Here is a 20,754-nt window from a genome sequence, read left to right on the forward strand (position 1 = left end):
ACTTAACTCATATTCTTCCCTTTTCTCATTCCCTTTTCTCAATGTTCAACTCATTCAACTCACTTTTCACAAAGTTTTCTGATTTCCCAAATAAGAAACAATGGCTCATTCCTATGAAATCAAGCATTTTATCCATATATCTCTCTTACAACACCTATGCCTTAGTCTTTCATTCACTTATCCTTGAAAAGACATTTACTAAGTATCTGCAACCTATCCCGTACTATGATTGGCCCTATAAGTCATTCTCAAAAGTGAATCAGACAGGATCTCCACTGCTGGGGAGTTCCCAGTCTAGGAGTCTAGGTTTAGTTTCTGGTCAAGTCCCTTGAGGAGAAAATGCATATTTCAAGGCCGGGCGCGGTGGCTCAAGCCTGTAATCCCAGCACTTTGGGAGGCCGAGACGGGCGGATCACGAGGTCAGGAGATCGAGACCATCCTGGCTAACACGGTGAAACCCCGTCTCTACTAAAAAATACAAAAAAACACTAGCCGGGCGAGGTGGCGGGCGCCTGTAGTCCCGGCTACTCGGGAGGCTGAGGCAGGAGAATGGCGGGAACCCGGGAGGCGGAGCTTGCAGTGAGCTGAGATCCGGCCACAGCACTCCAGCCTGGGTGACAGAGCGAGACTCCGTCTCAAAAAAAAAAAAAAAAGAAAATGCATATTTCATTAATCTTTGTATCCACTACAGCACTTAGGCTCAGAACCTTACCTAATAATGTATGACTCCATAAATAGTGTTAAATGGATGAATAAATAAATGAACAAAAATATGATAGCACTTAGAGAGCCTGTCTTTAATTGGGCATTTAAATTTGATCCAAATTTGCCTCCTAGAGCAACTGTTTTCATAAATAAAGTTTTATTGGAACATGGCCACATTTATTTATTGTCTATGTGTTCACTCTACAACAGTGTAGTTGTGATAGAGGCTATATGGTCTGCAGAGCCTGAAATGTTTACTATCTAACCCTTTACAAATTAAGTTTGCTATCCTCTGCCCTTGAGGGTGGCAATCTTGGTTTATTTATATCCTCCCATACACACTTAGTTTATAGCGTCCGTATATTTGGTGTTACCCAAAAATCTATTAAAATGAATTTAATTGACAAATTTTTAAAACAGAACCTATTTCTAAGTTGGAGATTGCCTATGTTATTGGAGATATTAATAAGCAATGATCAAAACTTGAAAAAGCACATCAGAAGTCGGAGTATTACACGTACTCTGATTACACACATATTTATTAGATGCTTACATTTTAGGCCTCTCTTGACTATTACAAAAGTCAAAGAAGCATAGTCTCATTTATCTTATTCTTTTTTTAATTCCTTAAGGCTGTCCGTTCATCACTCTATAACATTTCCCTAATCTACTTATCTCCAAGCTAGTTGGTTTCATTCGTTTGTTAATTTAATAATTCAACAAAAATTTATGAGGCAGAACAATCATGTGCCTGGTACTATGTTGGGAACTGAATGAGTATTCTTAAAACTTCATCCCCATCTATAAAGAATATCTAATTTTAGTTAAAAAGGCATATTTCAAAGAGAAGAAACATTAAAAAATGGCAGCAAATCAACAAATGGGCCGTGTCAGGTATCTGGTACCACTATCTGGTTTCAAATATCCACTAGAAAGTCAAAATAACAACAACAATTAAAACAAAAACAAAACAAAAAAAAACAGAAAAATCACTTCAAACGTTCCACTACCATGAATCAAAAAATTTCTGAAAACTGGGAAAACAGATCACTCCATCATAGCTGCTACAGCTGGAGGCAGAGGAAGAAAAGGCATCAAAATTTTTTACGAATTCCCTAAGGCATTTTATTCTCCATAAACAACATAAGCAGTAAATAACTTTTTAGATAAATATAAATTGCCTGAAAGTGTTATAAAATGCTAAATCTTCTATTTTGAGACTGAAAATTTGAGTCCAAGAAAAACAATCGTTGTATCAGAGGGAAATGAAGAAGAAAAAGAAGTATTCTTCCTCCTCACAAGAGAGGTGGTAGTTGTGATGGAGACAGGAAAGACGGAGACTATTCACTCATTCAGAAAATATTACTTAGCTTTTACCACATAAACATTTATTTGGCATGTGCCAGGACTTATGCTAAGTTCTGGGGAAAGAGCAGTGAGCAAGACAGACACAGACCCTTGCTCTCCCTTAGAGGTTAACATATAAGAGGACTCTACAAGGAAAAAATACAGGTGTCAATATATTAAAATCAAATCTCCATGTTTATTTATTAAGTTGCTCAATAATAACAGAATAGCTATTTCATAGACAAACAATTAAATGACTATCATGTGCCAATTACAATGCCAATCACAGATACAGTGTTTTCCCTGAGGACTTCACACCATAGGTGCTTATACTAATATAAATTATTTTGATGTATCTTAATAAACTATAATAAAAACTTGTGCAACTTCCTAAGGAAACACACAGTATAAAACAATTTTCTTCTACTAGGCAAGGGGAACTGGGGTCAGGGAAGGCTTCACAATGGACGTGTCTTAAAAAAAAAAAAATTAATAGGAGTTAGCCAGGAAAAGAATTTCAGAGAGAAGAGAAAGCTCTAGTAAAGTCACAAAACCATAAAATTTCATGAAGGAAACTTAATGTAACTATACTACAGGGTATAGTGCAATGGAGGGGATGGGAAATGTGGCTGGATATGTCATCTGATGATCAGTACATGAAGAGTCCTGTATAAGATCCTGAGAAAGGTTTATAGATCGTGTTAAACTCATAAAAAGGGATGGTATCATTAACAAGTCTGTATTGCAGAAAAATAACTGATGGCAGTGTGAAGTTTAAAAAGCATACAATACCAGAAGCAAAGAGACTTGTTTTTAAAGGCGATCACTACAGGCCAGAGTAGAGACGATAAAGACTAAGAGAATAGCAAGGGAAGGAATAGCAAGAAAACAATTACGGAGATGAGGCTAAGTGACTGATGAACTGAACCGTGGAGGTAAAGGAGAAAGTGGAGTTGATGATGGCACTAGTCAAGAAAGGGGAAAGAAGAGAATCAACCTGTTCAGGGAAGACTATAATGAGCTACATTTTAAATAAGCTGAATTTTCTATTTTTGTTTATGGTTCTCACTGGTAGACATCTGGAAATTCTTACTGACTCCATTCACTAAAAGGAAAGTTCTTCTCATTTCTTCCCATTCAAGAATAACATTCATTCATTCAACAATTTCTTTTTGGAATGTTTACCACACATCAGGCACCATTATAAATGCTAGAAATACGTATCAGAGAACAAATAAAGTCCCTGTCCATGAAACTTAACATTCTAGCCTTCTACTATGGTGTAAAAAACGGTAGGGAAGAATCAGTTAGGCTGGGGGCGGTGACTCACCTCTAAAATCCCAGCACTTTGGGAGGCTGAGGAGGGTGGGGATCACTTGAGGTAAGGAGTTTGAGATCAGCCTGGCAGACATGGGGAAACCCCACCTCTACTGAAAATACAAAAATTAGCTGGGCGTGGTAGCAGGCGCCTGTGGTCTCAGCTACTTGGGAGGCTGGCGCAGAAGACTCAGGTGAACCTGTGAGGCGGAGGCTGCAGTGAGCTGAGATCCCGCCATTGCGCTCCAGCCTGGGAAACAGGGCAAGACTCCATCTCAAGAAAAAAAAAAAAAGAGTTAAAAATATAGGTATACAGGGGCCGGGTGCGGTGGCTCAAGCCTGTAATCCCAGCACTTTGGGAGGCCGAGACGGGCGGATCACGAGGTCAGGAGATCGAGACCATCCTGGCTAACACGGTGAAACCCCGTATCTACTAAAAAAATACAAAAATCTAGCCGGGCGAGGTGGCGGGCGCCTGTAGTCCCAGCTACTTGGGAGGCTGAGGCAGGAGAATGGCGGGAACCCGGGAGGCGGAGCTTGCAGTGAGCCGAGATCCGGCCACTGCACTCCAGCCTGGGAGACAGAGCGAGACTCCGTCTCAAAAAAAAAAAAAAAAAAAAAAATATATATAGGTATACAGTACATAATCCATGTGATTACCAATGTAAGCTTCAAAGTATTGTTAAAGCATGTTTTAAATCATGTTATCATTACAAAATAGTAAAAGTACTGTCTTATTTTTGGAAATGAATGCCTGAAAATATGTGTGTTTGACAGGTTTTAGTTTTCACATATCAGGATTGTTTATAATGAAACATGTATGTGTCTAGTTTTTTTTTTTACATGTTACACTATCCTAATAATAACAACAGTTGTGAGGGTGGGAGGAGGGAGAGCATCAGGAAGAACAGCTAATGTATGCTGGGCTTAATACCTAGGTGATGAGACGATCTGTGCAGCAAACCACCACGGCACACATTTACCTGTGTAACAAACCTGCACATCTAGCACACGTACCCCTGAACTTAAACTAAAAATCGAAGAAAAATAAAAATAATAGGAGTTACAGTTTTCAGGAAAGTAATGAAACTAAATGACTACCATTTCATACAAACTGAGTTTTGTTCAAACTGCTTTAAAATTTGATAATCTCCTCTTAAAGTTTCTTTTCTACTTTTCCATGAGAAACAGCTTTGCTAGTGCAAAGTTTGATCACGACTTCTAGTAAACCATTAATTGTAAAATGCTATTTTATTCAAGATGCTACATAGATATTTTGCCTATTTTTAAAAATTATTTTAATCCTTTAAACAGGCTACTGAGGCCGGGCGCGGTGGCTCAAGCCTGTAATCCCAGCACTTTGGGAGGCTGAGACGGGCGGATCACGAGGTCAGGAGATCAAGACCATCCTGGCTAACACGGTGAAACCCCGTCTCTACTAAAAAAATACAAAAAACTAGCCGGGCGACGTGGCGGGCGCCTATAGTCCCAGCTACTCGGGAGGCTGAGGCAGGAGAATGGCGTAAACCCGGGAGGCGCAGCTTGCAGTGAGCTGAGATCCGGCCACTGCACTCCAGCCTGGGCAGCAGAGCGAGACTCCGTCTCAAAAAAAAAAAAAAAAAAAAAAAAACCAGGCTACTGAACACTAGTTCTTAGTTTCAAAAGGGAAGTTTACCTAAGAAAAAGTTATTTAATAAATATGACAAGATATATTTATTTCTTTTTGATTTTTCTTTTTAGAGAGACAGAGGTCTCACTATGCTGCCCAGCCTGGGTCGCGAACCCCTGGGCTCAAGTAATCCTTCCACCTGACCTTCCAAATTGCTAGAATTACAGGCATGAGCCACCATGCCCAGCCCAAGAAGATGTATTTCATAAACCTTAAAATGAATTACATTTCTAAAATAGCGTGAAAGTTTTTTTCTTTAACTCACTGACAAACATTATTTTCTATTTTCAATAAGATTACCAAATACGCCCCACACCTAGGCCATCTTTTTTCTTTCCTAATATTTACCTTTTGTCAGCTTCTCACTGCTTTTAGTACTTCCAAGTTGCCTAAAGTTGTTATCAACAATCTTCTACCTCATTATTTGTCATTGCCTGGACCAGGAACTCCCAAAAGAAGCAGAACAACCCCTAAGGGCCATTCTGAAAGTACATGAGGCCCTGTTTGGTTGCACAATAATTTGAATAGAAGGGAGGGTATTTGGTGGATGGGGGACTATTGATCCTAAGAAGTCCTAAAATACATGAGACAATCCTGTATAACAAAGAACTGTTTGCATCCCTCGATTTTAAAAGATTAAGTAGGTGAAAAGTTTATGATAATCTTAGTCCAGAACTTTATTATATATAAATATATCATTATTACACTGTTTTAGTACAGACTGAATCTTCCACAAGTGCAAGTGCCATGTAAATTGAGGGAGATTCCACTGTTTTGTTCAAATTTTTACCAGAAATTGTTCGCCATTTAGGAAAAATAAGTTTGTAAAGAACGATGGTCCCTCTGCTATTTGAAGAGCCAATATAATAATTTGATAAACAATTTGCATTGGTAGCTGTCACACACACAGTGATTCTATGAATTGGTGCAATATGCCAGCAACTAATAATTACTCATTATGTTTTCTAATGTAGTAATGTCTAAGTATTTACATATTTAAATTGTAGACATGTTAACATGTTATTTTTTTTTTTTTTTCAGACAAAGTCTTGCTCTGTTGCCCAGGCTGGAGTGCAGTGGCGTGATCTCCGCTCACTGCAACCTCTGCCCCCTGGGTTCAAGCAGTTCTGCCTCAGCCTCCCTAGTAGCTGGAATTAGAGACATGTGCTACCACACCCAGCTAATTTTTGTATCTTTAGTAGAGACAGGGTTTTGCCCTGATGGCCAGACTGGCCTCGAACTCCTAATCTCAAGTGATCCGCCCGCCTCAGCCTCCCAAAGTGCTGGGATTATAGGAGCAAGACACCGCACGCAGCCTGTAGACGTGTTTTCTAATAAAATATTTCACCTTTATGTCTCAATTAAAGCATTATATTGGTTATTAAAAGTTATGTTTATAGGTAGATTTTATTGTCTATGAATCTGACTTCAGGATTTCAGGGTATTACAGGACTCAGACAGTTTGAGAATCACTGGCCTACACTTTAGCCTTCATGCACCTGGACTACTAAAGATGCTTCCTATCTGATACTCTGGATTCTGTAAACTCTCTCCTCTTCCAAGTAAAAATACCTACAGATGTAAAAATCACCAATATTAGTTCTATCTTCCAATTACCACAGCTCCCAACTACCTTGAAAGCCTGATACTGGGATTTTTACAACTCTCCACAAAAGGATTACTTCTGCCTAATCTTGTTCAGCTATATCATACACTGAATACTATATCCAGAAATCCTTATTTCTAAGGAGTCAGCAAGTCATAGTGGAAAAGGTGTAGCATTTGGAATCACAGATCTGCCACTTACCAGGGATGATCCTGGACAAGTTAATTAAAACTTTCTAAATCTCTATTGCTTCATTTTTTTTTTCTTTGTTGGAGACAGGGTCTAGCTCTGTCTCTCAGGCTGAATTGCAGTGGTGAAATCATAGCTCACTATAACCTCAAACTCCTGGGCTCAGGTGATCCTCCAGACCCAGCCTCCCAAGTAGCTAGGACTACAGGCTCACACCACAATGCCCAGCTGATATTTTTCATTTTTCTTTTGCAGAGATGGCGTCTCCTATGTTGTCCAGGCTGGCCTCCAACTCATGGTCTCAAGTGATCCTCCTGCCTGGCCTTCCTAAAGCGCTGGGATTACAAGCCTAAACCACCACTTGGGCAATTTTTCATATTGAATGTTGAAATATTACCGTGCAACTGTGCATGTATCAGGTTAAAGATAACACATCGTTAAAATTAAACCCACCTGTTTCTCTTGTTTAACATGGCTACAGAAACGTAAAAATACGTATGTGGCTCACAATATGTTTCTGTTGGACACTTCTCTGTTAGACCCTTCCTTTTTCCACCTCTACGGTTCATCCTGAATACACCACTTGCAGTTTCCAACAGAGCCCTGTTTCTGTGCTGGAGACTCTGGAGATAGTATTCCTGGTACCTGAAACAATTTTTCCCCTTCTCTTTGCTGAATGAACTGCTTTTATTCATTCAGATCCTAATTTTTAACTACAGCTTTCTCCAAGAAGCGTCCCTGATCCCACCACGTCCCCTGCAAGACGGTATTAGGGCCTCCTATGAGATAAGAAAATCCACATACAGCACTTATACTGTATTTGCAATTGCCTATTTTCTGGTTTGTGTCCCAGACAAGACTGGAAGCTCCTTGAGGAGACAGATCCTCAGAACTGCTGCTCCGTCTTCCACGCCCAAACGTCAAAGCCAAGCACAAGGCGGTCTCTCCACGGAACAAATGAGCGCTAGGGAACAGACGGTGAGCGAATGCGGGGGAGTACAAAGGTTCAAGGGTGAGGCGGTAGAGGGCAAAAGCAGAAACTACAAGGGAGCCAGACGGGGGTGGGGGCCGCTGGCAGCACTCACCAGTCCCTGCTGGTCGACGTCGGCGTCGGGTCGTTTAGCCGAGGGCTGCAAATACTCAGCGTAGCGCAACCCCTCGCCAACTGGGGCGATGACACCACGGGCAGCCATGGCAATGCGGCCCGGAGACGCAAGGCGCCGCGGCGATGACTACGAGGCGGCCTTAGGGACAAACTAGTTAACGCGGTTTCTTCTCGCAGATCCAGTGCACTCTGTGCTCGCAGTGCTGTTAAAGGCGAGGGTCCCAGAAGCTACCCTTCTCACCCGAGCTGGGCAGTGTGTCCCGTGCAAGCTCGGGGTCAGATTCCGAAAAAAGCCAAGGGCACCGGGACGTTTTTGAATCACAGTCGCAGGCGCAGAGCCAACGCTGACCCTCAGGGAGCTTTATATACTTGGGCCTTGCCCCTCCCCAGGCCTCCCTAGGGGACTGGGCTTAAACCCTGTGAACTGATGTTGGTCGAATCAGATGCCTGGCCATTGAGCTGGGAGTCTAGCTGTAGTGCCTGAGGGTGGGCTTGCCTGAGATTTCCTGACCCCCTTCCGGGCAGCCTTTCTTCCTACCCTCAACTACTGTTCGCACTTCTGTTTAATGCCACAGTTCTCCCACCCCAGGAGAGAAATTGAAGAGACAATTTGCTTACACCACCCCCAAGTAAATGGCTGTATTTAAGGTGAAATTACGCAGAAGAAAGTTGTGGCCCGGCGCGGTGGCTCACGCTGTAATCTCGGCATTTTGGGAGGCCGAGGCAGGTGGATCACAGAGGCCAGCAGTTTGAGACCAACTTGGCCGACATGGTGAAACCTCGGCTCTACTAAAAATACAAAGGTTAGCCAGGTGTGGTGGCGCATCCTTGTAATCCAAGCTACTCAGGAGCCTGAGCAGGGAAAGAGAGTTGTAAGCAAGTCTGTAAATCTTACTCTCCCTCAAATGAGTTTGTGCTGATTTGTATATATAAAAGCCCATTTTATTATTAAGGTTTCTTTGTTTTTGTTTTGTTTTGTTTTGTTTGAGACGGAGTCTCCTTCTGTTGCCCAGGCTGCATGCAGTGGCACGATCTCTGGCCACTACAACCTCTGCCTCCCGAGTAGCTGGGATTAAAGGCACGTGCCACCACACCTGGCTAATTTTTGTATTTTTTAGTAGAGACGAGGTTTCACCGTGTTGGCCAGGCTGGTCTCAAACTCCTGATCTCAGGTGATCCGCCCGCCTCAGCCTCCCAAAATGCTGAGATTATAGGCGTGAGTCACCGCGCCTGGCTTCCATCAAGCTTTTTAAAGCAAAAATTAACCAGCAGTTGAAGCTTATGGTGTTTTCCAACTCCTGTACCAACTTGGCAGCTCTGTTGCTCCTTATACCCTTTGCAGAATCAGTTGACAGGAAGAAAAATCTTTATTTTTGTTTTCTATTCCTGAATTTAAAGTTTTGAGGGTCTATTAATTTGTTCACTGAGTTAATATTATTAGCATGCCTAAGAAGTTAGGTCCTAGAGGCCGGGCGCGGTGGCTCAAGCCTGTAATCCCAGCACTTTGGGAGGCCGAGACGGGCGGATCACGAGGTCAGGAGATCGAGACCATCCTGGCTAACACGGTGAAACCCCGTCTCTATTAAGAAATACAAAAAACTAGCCGGGCGAGGCGGCGGGCGCCTGTAGTCCCAGCTACTCGGGAGGCTGAGGCTGGAGAATGGCGTGAACCCGGGAGGCGGAGCTTGCAGTGAGCTGAGATCCGGCCACTGCACTCCAGCCTGGGTGACAGAGCGAGACTCCGTCTCAAAAAAAAAAAAAAAAGAAGTTAGGTCCTAGAAATTTACAATCTTGTAGGGAAGATAACACTGACACAGAATAATAATAATACATACCAGAACATGAGCACATGCATTGCACAGCACTATAAAGAGAACTGGACTGGGAATGAAACCGCCATTGCAAAATTAAACCCAGAAAGAGATCTGGCCCAATCAACACCATCTTGCTTCTAACCTCCAAGCTGTCTTGTTCATTCCTGGCTGTAGGCCGAACTAACTTTGGGAGGAAAGTAATTCATAGTTTATAGTTTGAAACAAAGATGACAAAAGCCCTTTCCCAAAACAAACCTCCTTCTTGCCTGGGGACTAGACTGCCTTTGTAGGACTAACAAATTAGCCACAAGATTAGAAATTGGGATTTAGGAGTGATGCAGCTGGAGGCTACAAGATTCTGACCCTCCCCAAATTGTTGCTGGAGCTAACATCACTATTGTAAAAACTACCACCAGTGCTTGAGATATCTTGCAGGCCCTGCACTTGATGGATCAGCTGGCATCGCCCAGATCAATAAACTGGCTCATCTGATCTCGTGGCCCCCACTCAGGAACTGATACCACAAGAAGACAACATGCACTCCCTATGATTTCATCTTTGACCTGGTCAATTAGCACTCCCAGCTCACTGGCTTCCCCCTACCCACCAAGTTGTCCTTAAAAATTCTGCTCCCAGCCAGGCGCGGTGGCTCACGCCTGTAATCCCAGCACTTTGGGAGGCCAAGGCGGGTGGATCATGAAGTCAAGAGATTGAGACCATCCTGGGCAACATGGTGAAACCCCATCTCTACTAAAAAATACAAAAATTAGCTGGGCGTGGTGGCACACACCTGTAGTCCCAGCTACTCGGAGGCTGAGCCAGGAGAATAACTTGAACCTGGGAGGCAGAGGTTGCAGTGAGCAGAGATGGCGCCACTGCACTCCAGCCTGGGTGACAGAGTGAGACTCCGTCTCAAAAAATAATAATAATAAATAAATAAATAAATAAATAATTCTGATCCCTGAATGCTCTGGGAGACTGACTTGAGTAGAATGAAACTCCAATCTCCCACACAGCCAGCTCTGCGTCAATTACTCTTTCTCTATTGCAATTCCCCTGTCTTTATAAATTGGCTCTGTCTAGACTGCCAGCAGAGTAAACCCATTGGGTGGTTACAGGAATAAGGAAGAGGTCTGAGTTCTAGTGTACCTCCATTATTTTCTGGGCTTGGATAACTGAACATGTCCATTAACATCTCCAAATCTTACCCATAAAAGGAGAATAACATTTGTCCAACATTCTGACTCAGGGAAGTTGTGTAAACAAACCTCAAAGAGCCAATCCTTCAAGATGGATCCCAACTGGCTAACTAGGACTAACTTAAAATAGAACCAAACCTTCCTTTTACACCGAAATCTGTGGCTCTCAGGTTTGCAAACTGTTTATTGGGATAGTCTCTCTCCTCTAAATTACTTTTCAGAAAACTTTTCGTTTACATAAGGATAAAGAAAACAAGAGGATATGAAAGCAATTTGTATAATGCACTTATGAAAAGAGCTACAACCATAATGCTCTCAGAGTTTACAGGAGGGAATGGCCACTTTTAATAGGGGTCATCGGAGAAGGTTTAGTGAAGACTTAGCCATTGAGATGAGGTAATGAACAATGGGTAAGATTTTTTTAGATGGAAGAGAGGAAATGCCAGACATTTCAACTGGAAACAAATGGAAGGAAATGAAAAACGGTGATTCACAGGACTGGGTAAAAATTACTCCAGGACTCTTCAGAAAAATAATCTCATTACAGAAATTAATTTTTGTTAGACAGACCCACAACTATGAAGGACACTAGTAACCTAAGCAAATGAATTGGATCAAGGCCTACAGGTCATTCTTCCATTCATTTATTTATTCAATAAATATTTATTGAGTATCTGTTAGGTATGAGGAACTATGCTAGGCATTGGACCTATAGAGTCAAACATACAAATAAGGTCTCTGATTCCTTGGAGTTTGGAGTACCCTAGCCGCTGGGCCCTAGCAGTAGCAGGCTGCTGGCCTGGAACAAATGAACAATTAGAGCAAGACCCAGGTTAGCTTCAGCTCCTGTTAGGGCAGCTACTGTTCCTGCTCAGGGACTGGAGAGAAGCTTTCAGAGCAGAAGCCAGGAAAAGGGGGAATAGAAGAAGTGGGAAGGGGAGAATATAGCAAGGTGGAGGTGAGGTGGACTCAGCAGGGTTGCATCTCAGCTCAGACCCCAAACTATTGAGAGCAGATGGCTGGCTGCTTATAAACTTGACTGATCTCATTCCACCGCTGCCTCAGGTATCCACTCCTGCAGATGTAGCCAATTTTAAAGAAAAATTTCATCCACAAAGATTACTCAGTTCCCAGTCCTTGGTTCTTTGGTAAATTCACCCTCCTCAGGAAAGAAAGGATGGAAAAAAGGGCAATGAAGTCCTTTCCTCTTCCCAACAAGGATCTCTTCCTGATTTAGCTGAACTCAATTTTCTGGCTTCTTGAGAACAAAGAAAAATATTTTTGTGAAACCCAAAAGGGAGGACACATTAAATTTTCACTGGCCTACTTTTATTAGTTATGCCACTTCAAAGACAGATTCCATTATGTTCAATAGACTTTGTAAAAGAAAGGCAGATTGCATTGGTAGTATGTCTTCGAAACATCTCAGTGGAAAATGTTCTAAAAATTTATTGTTTGAAAGGACTTTTGACAAAGACAACTGACCTCTCAGTGCCTCAGTTTCCTCATTAGTAAAGTAGGTGATAATAATAGCACTCCCTTGTGCGAATTAAATGAGTTCACTTTTTTTTTTTTTTTTTTTTGAGACAGAGTCTCGCTCTGTCGCCCAGGCTGGAGTGCAGTGGCGCAATCTCGGCTCACTGCAAGCTCCGCCTCCCGGGTTCACGCCATTCTCCTGCCTCAGCCTCCTGAGTAGCTGGGACTACAGGCGCCCGCCACCGCGCCCGGCTAATTTTTTGTATTTTTAGTAGAAACGGGGTTTCACCGTGGTCTCAATCTCCTGACCTTGTGATCTGCCCGCCTCGGCCTCCCAAAGTGCTGGGATTACAGGCGTGAGCCACCGCACCTGGCATGAGTTCACTTTTGTAAAGCTCTTAGAACAGTGCTTCATACCTAGTAACTTCTACAAAATTGTTAGCTACTATTTTCTTTATATTACCTCTTTCACCAATTTATTTCTTCGTGTATTTTCTCTCACTAGCTCTGCCTCATTCTCCCAGCAGTTGTGTTGACCCCAACCAATTGTCTTGTCTTCGAAATTACAAAATCGGACTAACATTGCATAGTGATAAAATATAATTGTGGGAGAGGAAATAGTTGTTTTTATGAAAATGAAATTAAATGCCTTGGAAAGATTTAATGAAACAAGTTATTTTTAAAAAGCTGTTGGCCGGGCGCGGTGGCTCAAGCCTGTAATCCCAGCACTTTGGGAGGCCGAGGCGGGCGGATCACAAGGTCAGGAGATCGAGACCACAGTGAAACCCCGTCTCTACTAAAAATACAAAAAATTAGCCGGGCGCGGTGGCGGGCGCCTGTAGTCCCAGCTACTCAGGAGGCTGAGGCAGGAGAATGGCGGGAACCCGGGAGGCGGAGCTTGCAGTGAGCCGAGATCGCGCCACTGCACTCCAGCCTGGGCAACAGCATGAGACTCCGTCTAAAAAAAAAAAAAAAAAAAAAAGCTGTTGAATGGTGAGCATGGGAAGAGAATCACAAACACTGTCTATGATTCTATACTGTTTGCTTTTAAAATGTCTTGCTCCACCTTCGTTCTAAACAAACTCAAGTTAGGAATCAGAGGATGGATTATCAGCATGGAAGAAATCCAAGGCAGAACTGAACCAGAGGACCCACATCCAAGTAAAAGGCCTTGGCCCTGCAGCTCTGCAGATACACATAGAGTACATGAATAGATATACAATATGTCTGTTGTGACACTAAAATTTCATGTGGGTGGGTAGAGGGAGTGTTATTAGGGAAAAAGTCAAAAAAAGCTTTTGGGTGGAGATAATGAAGAAAACAAAGGTTGAGAAACAGTGATGTATATATGACGTAAAAGAAAAAAATGGTTAAAGTTGTCAGGTGTGGTGGCTCATGCCTGTAATCTCAGCACTTTAGGAGGTTGAGGCAGGTGGATCATGTGAGGTCAAGGGTTCGAGACCAACCTGGCCAACATGATCAAACCCTATCTCTACTAAAAATACAAAAGTTACGGGCCAGGCATGATGGCTCACAGCTGTAATTCCAGCACTTTGGGAGGCTGAGGCGGGTGGATCATGAGGTCAGGAGTTCAAGACCAGCCTGGCCAAGATGATGAAACCCCATCTCTACTAAAAATACAAAAAATTAGCCAGGCATGGTGGCGGACTCCTGTAATCCCAGATACTCAGGAGGCTGAGGCAGAGAATGGCTTGAACCCAGGAGGTGGAAGTTGCAGTGAGCCGAGATCATGCCACTGCACTCCAGCCTGGGCAACAGAGCAAGACTCCGTCTAAAAAAAAAAAAAATTAGCTGTGTGTGGTGATGGGTGCCTGTAATCCCAGCCTCTCGGGAGGCTGAGTCAGGAGAATTGCTTGAACCCAGGAGGCAGAGGTTGCAGGGAGCCGAGATCGCGCCATTGCACTCCAGCCTGGGTGACAAGAGTGAAACTCCGTCTAAAAAAAAAAAAAAAAAAAAAAAGGTTAAAATATGTATATTGTTGTGATCTCAGATTTTAATTGGTTTTTCAATTAACCCACCAACCACTATCCTGGTCTGGTCAGAAAAGAGACTGGCTTTACTGTATGACAAAGTGCAGTGGGCACCAAAAACAGGCCTGAAATGTTCATAGAAGGAGTCGGAGAAGTCAGCATCAAGATGACAATGAGAGGATGAAAACAAATTTGCTGAACTGATAAATATGAGGCAGACTGGGAGAAGCAAGGTGTGAGAAAGCCTTGTATGTAAACAATACTAAAGTCATTCAGTTTTGCTAAAGTTTAAAGCATAAAGAAGAGACTGAAGATGGATGAGGGTGGACAAATAACCAGACAAAGGCCAAGTATTGAACAGCTTTATATAATAAGCAGAGGTATTTAGATTTTATCTCATAGGTGAAAGCAGGACATCAAAAACTGTTGAATCTTGCAGTGACATGATCAGATCTACATACTAAGAAGATCATTGTGGCAGCAGTGTAGTGATAGGCCAAAGCAAAAGGAGGGAGATCAGCTAAAAAGTTATTGCAATAGTCGGCCGGGCGCGGTGGCTCAAGCCTGTAATCCCAGCACTTTGGGAGGCCGAGGCGGGTGGATCACGAGGTCAGGAGATCGAGACCATCCTGGCTAACATGGTGAAACCCCGTCTCTACTAAAAAAATACAAAAAAACTAGCCGGGCGTGGTGGCGGGCGCCTGTAGTCCCAGCTACTCGGAGGCTGAGGCGGGAGAATGGCGAACCCGGGAGGTGGAGCTTGCAGTGAGCCGAGATCGGGCCACTGCACTCTAGCCTGGGCCACACAGCGAGACTCCATCTCAAAAAAAAAAAAAAAAAAAGTTATTGCAATAGTCTAAGAGATGCTGAGCCCTAAACTACAGCACTGGCAGAAGATATGGCAAGGAGGAGTATAGTGACTTTGACTGGATTCTACCCCATGTTTAATCCCTCTTGGCCCCACCTACTATGGACCCATCCATTGACTTTGTTCCCTATTCTCAGGGTAGCCCCTGATTGACCTAAGCCAACCAATGCATCCCATCACTCTAGCCATGATGTCTGTTTCATGCATGGACACCTTGCCCTTCTGGGACATTGGGATTATAGGAAAGGTTTGTTGGTTATTTCTGGGACAGCAGCTCTCTCTTTAGCTGGACATGAACAGAGAAGCGTGAAGCACTAATTGTGGTTGGCAGTCATTTGACAACCATAAACTAGGATGACTATTTAATTTATCATCCAAAACGAGGTCACATTTGAAAGAAACATAGTGCTATAAATAATTATGTTAGGACAATAGATGTAACTGAGACTGTCTAGCAAACCAGGATATGTGGTCCCTATACCATGAGAAGAGATGGCCTTAGGATAAAGCAAACACCACTGAAAGCCATGAGGAAATTAAAAAGAAACTGAGTCCTTGATGATATTGTTGACTATATGAAGCTTCACTTGATGGCTACCCCGTTTCTAAACTTTTTAGTTATGAGAGTAAAAATTTCCTTTATTATAATTTTTTAATTGTGCATTTAAAATTGCAAGCATTGAAGAAGTTGAAAGAATAGTATAATGAACTCTCATATCTCCCAAAACCAGTTTCAACTATTTTCAAGATTCTGCCACAATTCTTCATTTATTTTCCTTTTTCCGATTCATTATTTAAAACGCATCAAGAAATTTCACTCTGGACATTTCAGTGTGCATTCCTCCCAAATATGGACATCTCTGACATAGCTGCACCATTGGGACATCTAACAAAAATTACTGATCACCTTTTGTGTCATCTAATATCCAAGTTTCATTGTTACAGAAAACTTTTAAATAGCTAGTTTGTTCACCTCAGATCCAAACAAAGTCCACACATAGCAGTAAATGGTTGCTATAGTTTGAATGTCCCCTCCAAAACTCATGTTGAAACTTAATACTGAATGCAGCAGTGTTGGGAGTTGATGTCTAATAGGAGGTGTTTAGGTAATGAGGGCTCCTTCCTCATAAGTGGAGTAATGCCATTATCATGGGATAGGGTTAGTTGTTACTAGAGTGAGTTGTTATAAAGCAAGCTTGGCCCCTCCTGCTTTTATCTTTTGCACGTGCTTACTTGCCCTTCCACTTTTCCACAGTGGGATGATGCAGCCCAAAGGCCCTCATCAGACACCAGCACCATATGCCCTTCAACTCCCCAACTTCCAGAACTGTAAGAAATGAAGTTCTCACCGGGCGCGGTGGCTCAAGCCTGTAATCCCAGCACTTTGGGAGGCCGAGACGGGCGGATCACGAGGTCAGGAGATCGAGACCATCCTGGCAAACACGGTGAAACCCCGTCTCTATTAAAATACAAAAAAAAAAACTAGCCGGGCGAGGTGGCAGGCGCCTGTAGTCCCAGCTACTTGGGAGGCTGAGGCCGGAGAATGGCGTGAACCCGGGAGGCGGAGCTTGCAGTGAGCTGAGATCCGGCCACTGCACTCCAGCCTGGGTGACAGAGCGAGACTCCGTCTCAATAAAAAAAGAAAAAAAAGAAATGAAGTTCTCTTCTTTACAAATTACCCAGTCCGTAGTATTCTTTTATAGCAACAAAAACTAGATGAAGACAATCATTATGTCATATTAGTCCTATCTTATTTTAAAAATTCCCTTTCTCCACCTTTTTAAATATATTAACTTGTTGAGAAAATCATTGCCTTATTTTAAAGCCAAGTTTTAGTTGGATTTTCTGTATTTGCAACCACAGTATTCTAACTGATCCAAGGAGTGAACCTGATGATAAAGGGATAGAGTCAAGATGATTTGGGATTGAACAAATAGGAGAGATAAGGAAAAGGGAGGATCCAAGGTGATTGTTAGATTTATTTCATTGGCAACTACCAAGCTAGGAAAAATATACAGAGTAAGAAAAGAAAGTGAAGATTACACTCTAAAGACACCAAGACTCAAGGAATAGACAGTGGAAGGAGAGGGGAGGAGGTGACAGAAACTATAGATAAAAAACGAAAAGATAGAAGAAGTCAGGAGAGAGTGGGGTCATGGAAACAAAGTAAGTTTTAAAAAAACAAAATAGAGCCGGCATGGTGGCTCACGCCTGTAATCCCAGCACTTTGGGAGACTGAGGCAGGCGGATCATGAGATCAGGAGTTTGAGATCAGCCTGACCAACATGGTGAAACCCCATCTCTACTAAAAATACAAAAATTGGCCGCTGCACTCCAGCCTGGGTGACAGAGTGAGACTCCGTCTCAAAAAAAAAAAAAAAACAACAACAACTGAGAAATGCCAGGTGCTCACAGATAAGTCAAGTAAGGATAAAATGTAAGGATAAAATGCTCTCATGGGATTTGCAACTAGGTGATCACTGGTGACCTCAGCAAGAAGAGTTTAATTCATACTAGAGACAATGATCACCACCCATCCCACATTCTAGAATATTCTAGAAAGTATTCTTTAAAAAAAAGTATAAAAAGAACAACATATACTATTTTTCTGTGTAGCAATGTCAAATAGTTTATACAGCAAAAAGAGAAGAGAAAACCAATTCATGTGGAACTTATCATCATCAGTCAGATGATTAGGTCTTTGAAATGACTATTTCTCACTCTGTGATTGCTTGGATATTTGCTAAAATATTTGTCCCTTGAAACACTAAAAAATCACCATAAGGTAGGAAGACAGTGAAATGCTCTGCCTTCTTCTCTTTAATAATATTTCACTGAACTGCCTACAACAAGGAAATACAACTGAGGAGTGGTTTCAGGGCTTTATTTCTAACCTTTTTTTTTTTTTTTTTTTAAGGCAGCGTCTCCCTGTGTCACTCAGGCTGGAGTTCAGTGGTGCCCAGGCTGGAGTGCAGTGGCACGATCTTGGTTCTCTGCAACCTCTGCCTCCCAGGTTCAAGCAATTCTGGTGCCTCAACCTCCTGAGTAGCTGGGATTACAGGCATTCACCATGACGCCCAGCTAATTTTTGTATTTTTAGTAGAGATGGGGTTTCACCATGTTGGCAGGCTGGTTTCGAGCTCCCAACTTCAGGTGATTCTCTCGCCTCTGCCTCCCAAAGTGCTGGGATTCCAGGCATGAGCCACTGTGCCCAGCCTTTATTTTTAATCTTACAACCAATTAAAAATCAAGAAATGAGCTTAAAGGAAGCCACAAGGGGATATGCCAAACAAAAATGTGGGTTCATTTTTTTAACCTTAACATGTATTTTCAATTGACTGACAGCCAATAGTTGGCAAGCTAGTTTTGGCCTATGTCAAAGCAGTAAAATAAGTCCCCTTCATGATGGTGTCCACTGTCTAATCGAGGAAAATGGATATCTACATCCTGTAGATTTGTCTAATGGTCACCCAGAGCAGCCTCTGCTGCTCAGGTGCCAGCTAGAGATAATCCCATGAAAGAAAAGCTGGCACCCGTACACATATGTTGCTTTCTGGAGCCAATTTACATTTTGTGCTTTTGTCTAGCTGAGCCAAAACAGCATAAACAATGCCAAACTCAGTTTTCTGATTATTTTCAGGCTGATTGAATCTGGCACATGACATGGTTTTATCTAATTAACCCACATGTGGTACAAAACAAAACAAATTTGAAATGGAAATCTCTTTCTGCCTTTACTGAAAGATGGAGGTGAATATATAATTATTTTGTCCTTGTCTCTCAGCCAAATTTATAGTTGAGAGAGGAGGACTTTTTCTACTAGATAGCAAAACAAGTTCTGTGTATTACCTATTATAATTAAAATTTATTATGTTTTACATTTTTTCAAATTCAGCTCTTCCCTCTTCTCTCTCTGTCCTAAAAAGAGAAGAAATGTGTAGAAAGTATGTTCCTAATAAACACATGGCCTGTAAAAGGAAAAATCGTTTCTGGCTACCCACACAACACTTTTTATACCAAATGTGTGGGTTTTTTTCTCATGCCAACCAATTCTTTACACTCCTGGAAACCAAGTGTGTGTCCTACAATTCAGTTCTGACACTGACTACCCTGTAATTACCACAGACCCCACAGGTTACGGGCTTAGTCCCATGACACCACCCCCACTTCAGATGCCAATTGCGAGTCCCAGGTTTCCACCTGTACTTCAGACTGACGGCTACAAATCAGAGGTTCCCATGACCCCCTGCACCCCCTCCTCAGGTACAAGGATTTTCTGTAATGGCTCACAGAACTCAGTGAAACATTTTATTTATTACTACTAGTTTATTATAAAGGATATAACTGTTATAAACAGCCACATGGCAGAGATGCGCAAGACAAGGTATCAGGAGGAGGGGTGCACAGAGCTTCTATGCCCTCTCCGGGCACCCCATCCTCTCATCATCTCAACGTGTTCACCAGCCCAGAAGCTTTTCAAATCCTGTTGTTTAGGGTTTATATTTTAATAAGTGTAAGGTTTTTTTGTTTTTTTGGTTTTTTTTTGTGAGACAGAGTCTTGCTCTGTCCCCCAGGCTGGGGTGCAGTGGCACCATCTCGGCTCACGGCAACCTCCATCTCCCGGGTTCATGCCATTCTCCTGCCTCAGCCTCCCGAGTAGCTGGGATTACAGGCGCCCATCACCACGCCCGGCTAATTTTTTGTATTTTCAGTAGAGACGGGGTTTCACCGTGTTAGCCAGGATGGTCTCGATCTCCTGACCTCGTGATCCGCCTGCCTCGGCCCCCTAAAGTGCTGGGATTACAGGCGTGAGCCACCGCGCCCGGCCATGTAAGGGTTTTTTAATTACAAAAAAGTAATAGGAAGTTCTATTACATACGCATGCTTGATTAAAACATTAGCCATTGGTGACTGAACTCAATTTCCAGCCCTTCTCCCCTCCCTGAAAGTTAGCGGGTGGGGCTAAAAGTGCCAACTCCCTAAACACATGGTTGGCTTCCCTGACAATTAGCTTCCATTATCTAAGAGTCACCTTATTATCATAAACTCAGTATGTTTATGATACAGTTTGTATGTTTGATAGGGTTTATGTCATATGTTTGATACGATTTATGTTATGTTTATGATATGGTTTGGTTGAAAGGAGCCTCTTATGAGTAACAAAAGATGCTCCTGTCACTCCTATCGCTCAGGAATTCTAAGGATATTAGGACCTCTGTGCCAGGAACCGTGGATGAAGACTGCTGTGATTTGAATGTCCCCTCCCAAACTCATGTTGAAATGCAATTGCCAATGTAATGGTATTGGAAATGAGGCCTTTAAGGGGTGATTAGATTATGAGAGGATTAATGCCATTATCATGGGAGTGGGCTCCTGATAGATACATTTAGCCCCCGCTCTTTCTCTTGTGTGCATGCTTCCTCACCATGTGACGTCTTTCACCATGCTATGATGCAAGAAGGTCCTCA

At 42.6% G+C, this 20,754-nt stretch overlaps 1 protein-coding gene across 3 annotated transcripts in view; it reads right to left on the reverse strand.

Annotated features, from left to right (window-relative positions):
• LOC105491722 (DnaJ heat shock protein family (Hsp40) member C15) overlaps positions 1-20,754 on the reverse strand; it is a 138,735-nt gene that overhangs the window by 95,547 nt on the left and 22,434 nt on the right. Inside the window, exon 1 of one of the 3 annotated variants that reach the window (XM_011758368.3) lies at positions 7,919-8,077. The exons of the other annotated variants lie outside the window; for them this stretch is intronic. Coding sequence (XP_011756670.1) covers positions 7,919-8,026 — 108 coding nt within the window. The 5' untranslated portion in view covers positions 8,027-8,077. Of the gene's footprint in view, positions 1-7,918; positions 8,078-20,754 lie in introns of those variants that run through there. 3 annotated transcript variants of the gene reach the window in all.

This window comes from Macaca nemestrina, chromosome 16 (genome assembly GCF_043159975.1).
Source record: "Macaca nemestrina isolate mMacNem1 chromosome 16, mMacNem.hap1, whole genome shotgun sequence".
NCBI lineage: Eukaryota > Metazoa > Chordata > Mammalia > Primates > Cercopithecidae > Macaca > Macaca nemestrina.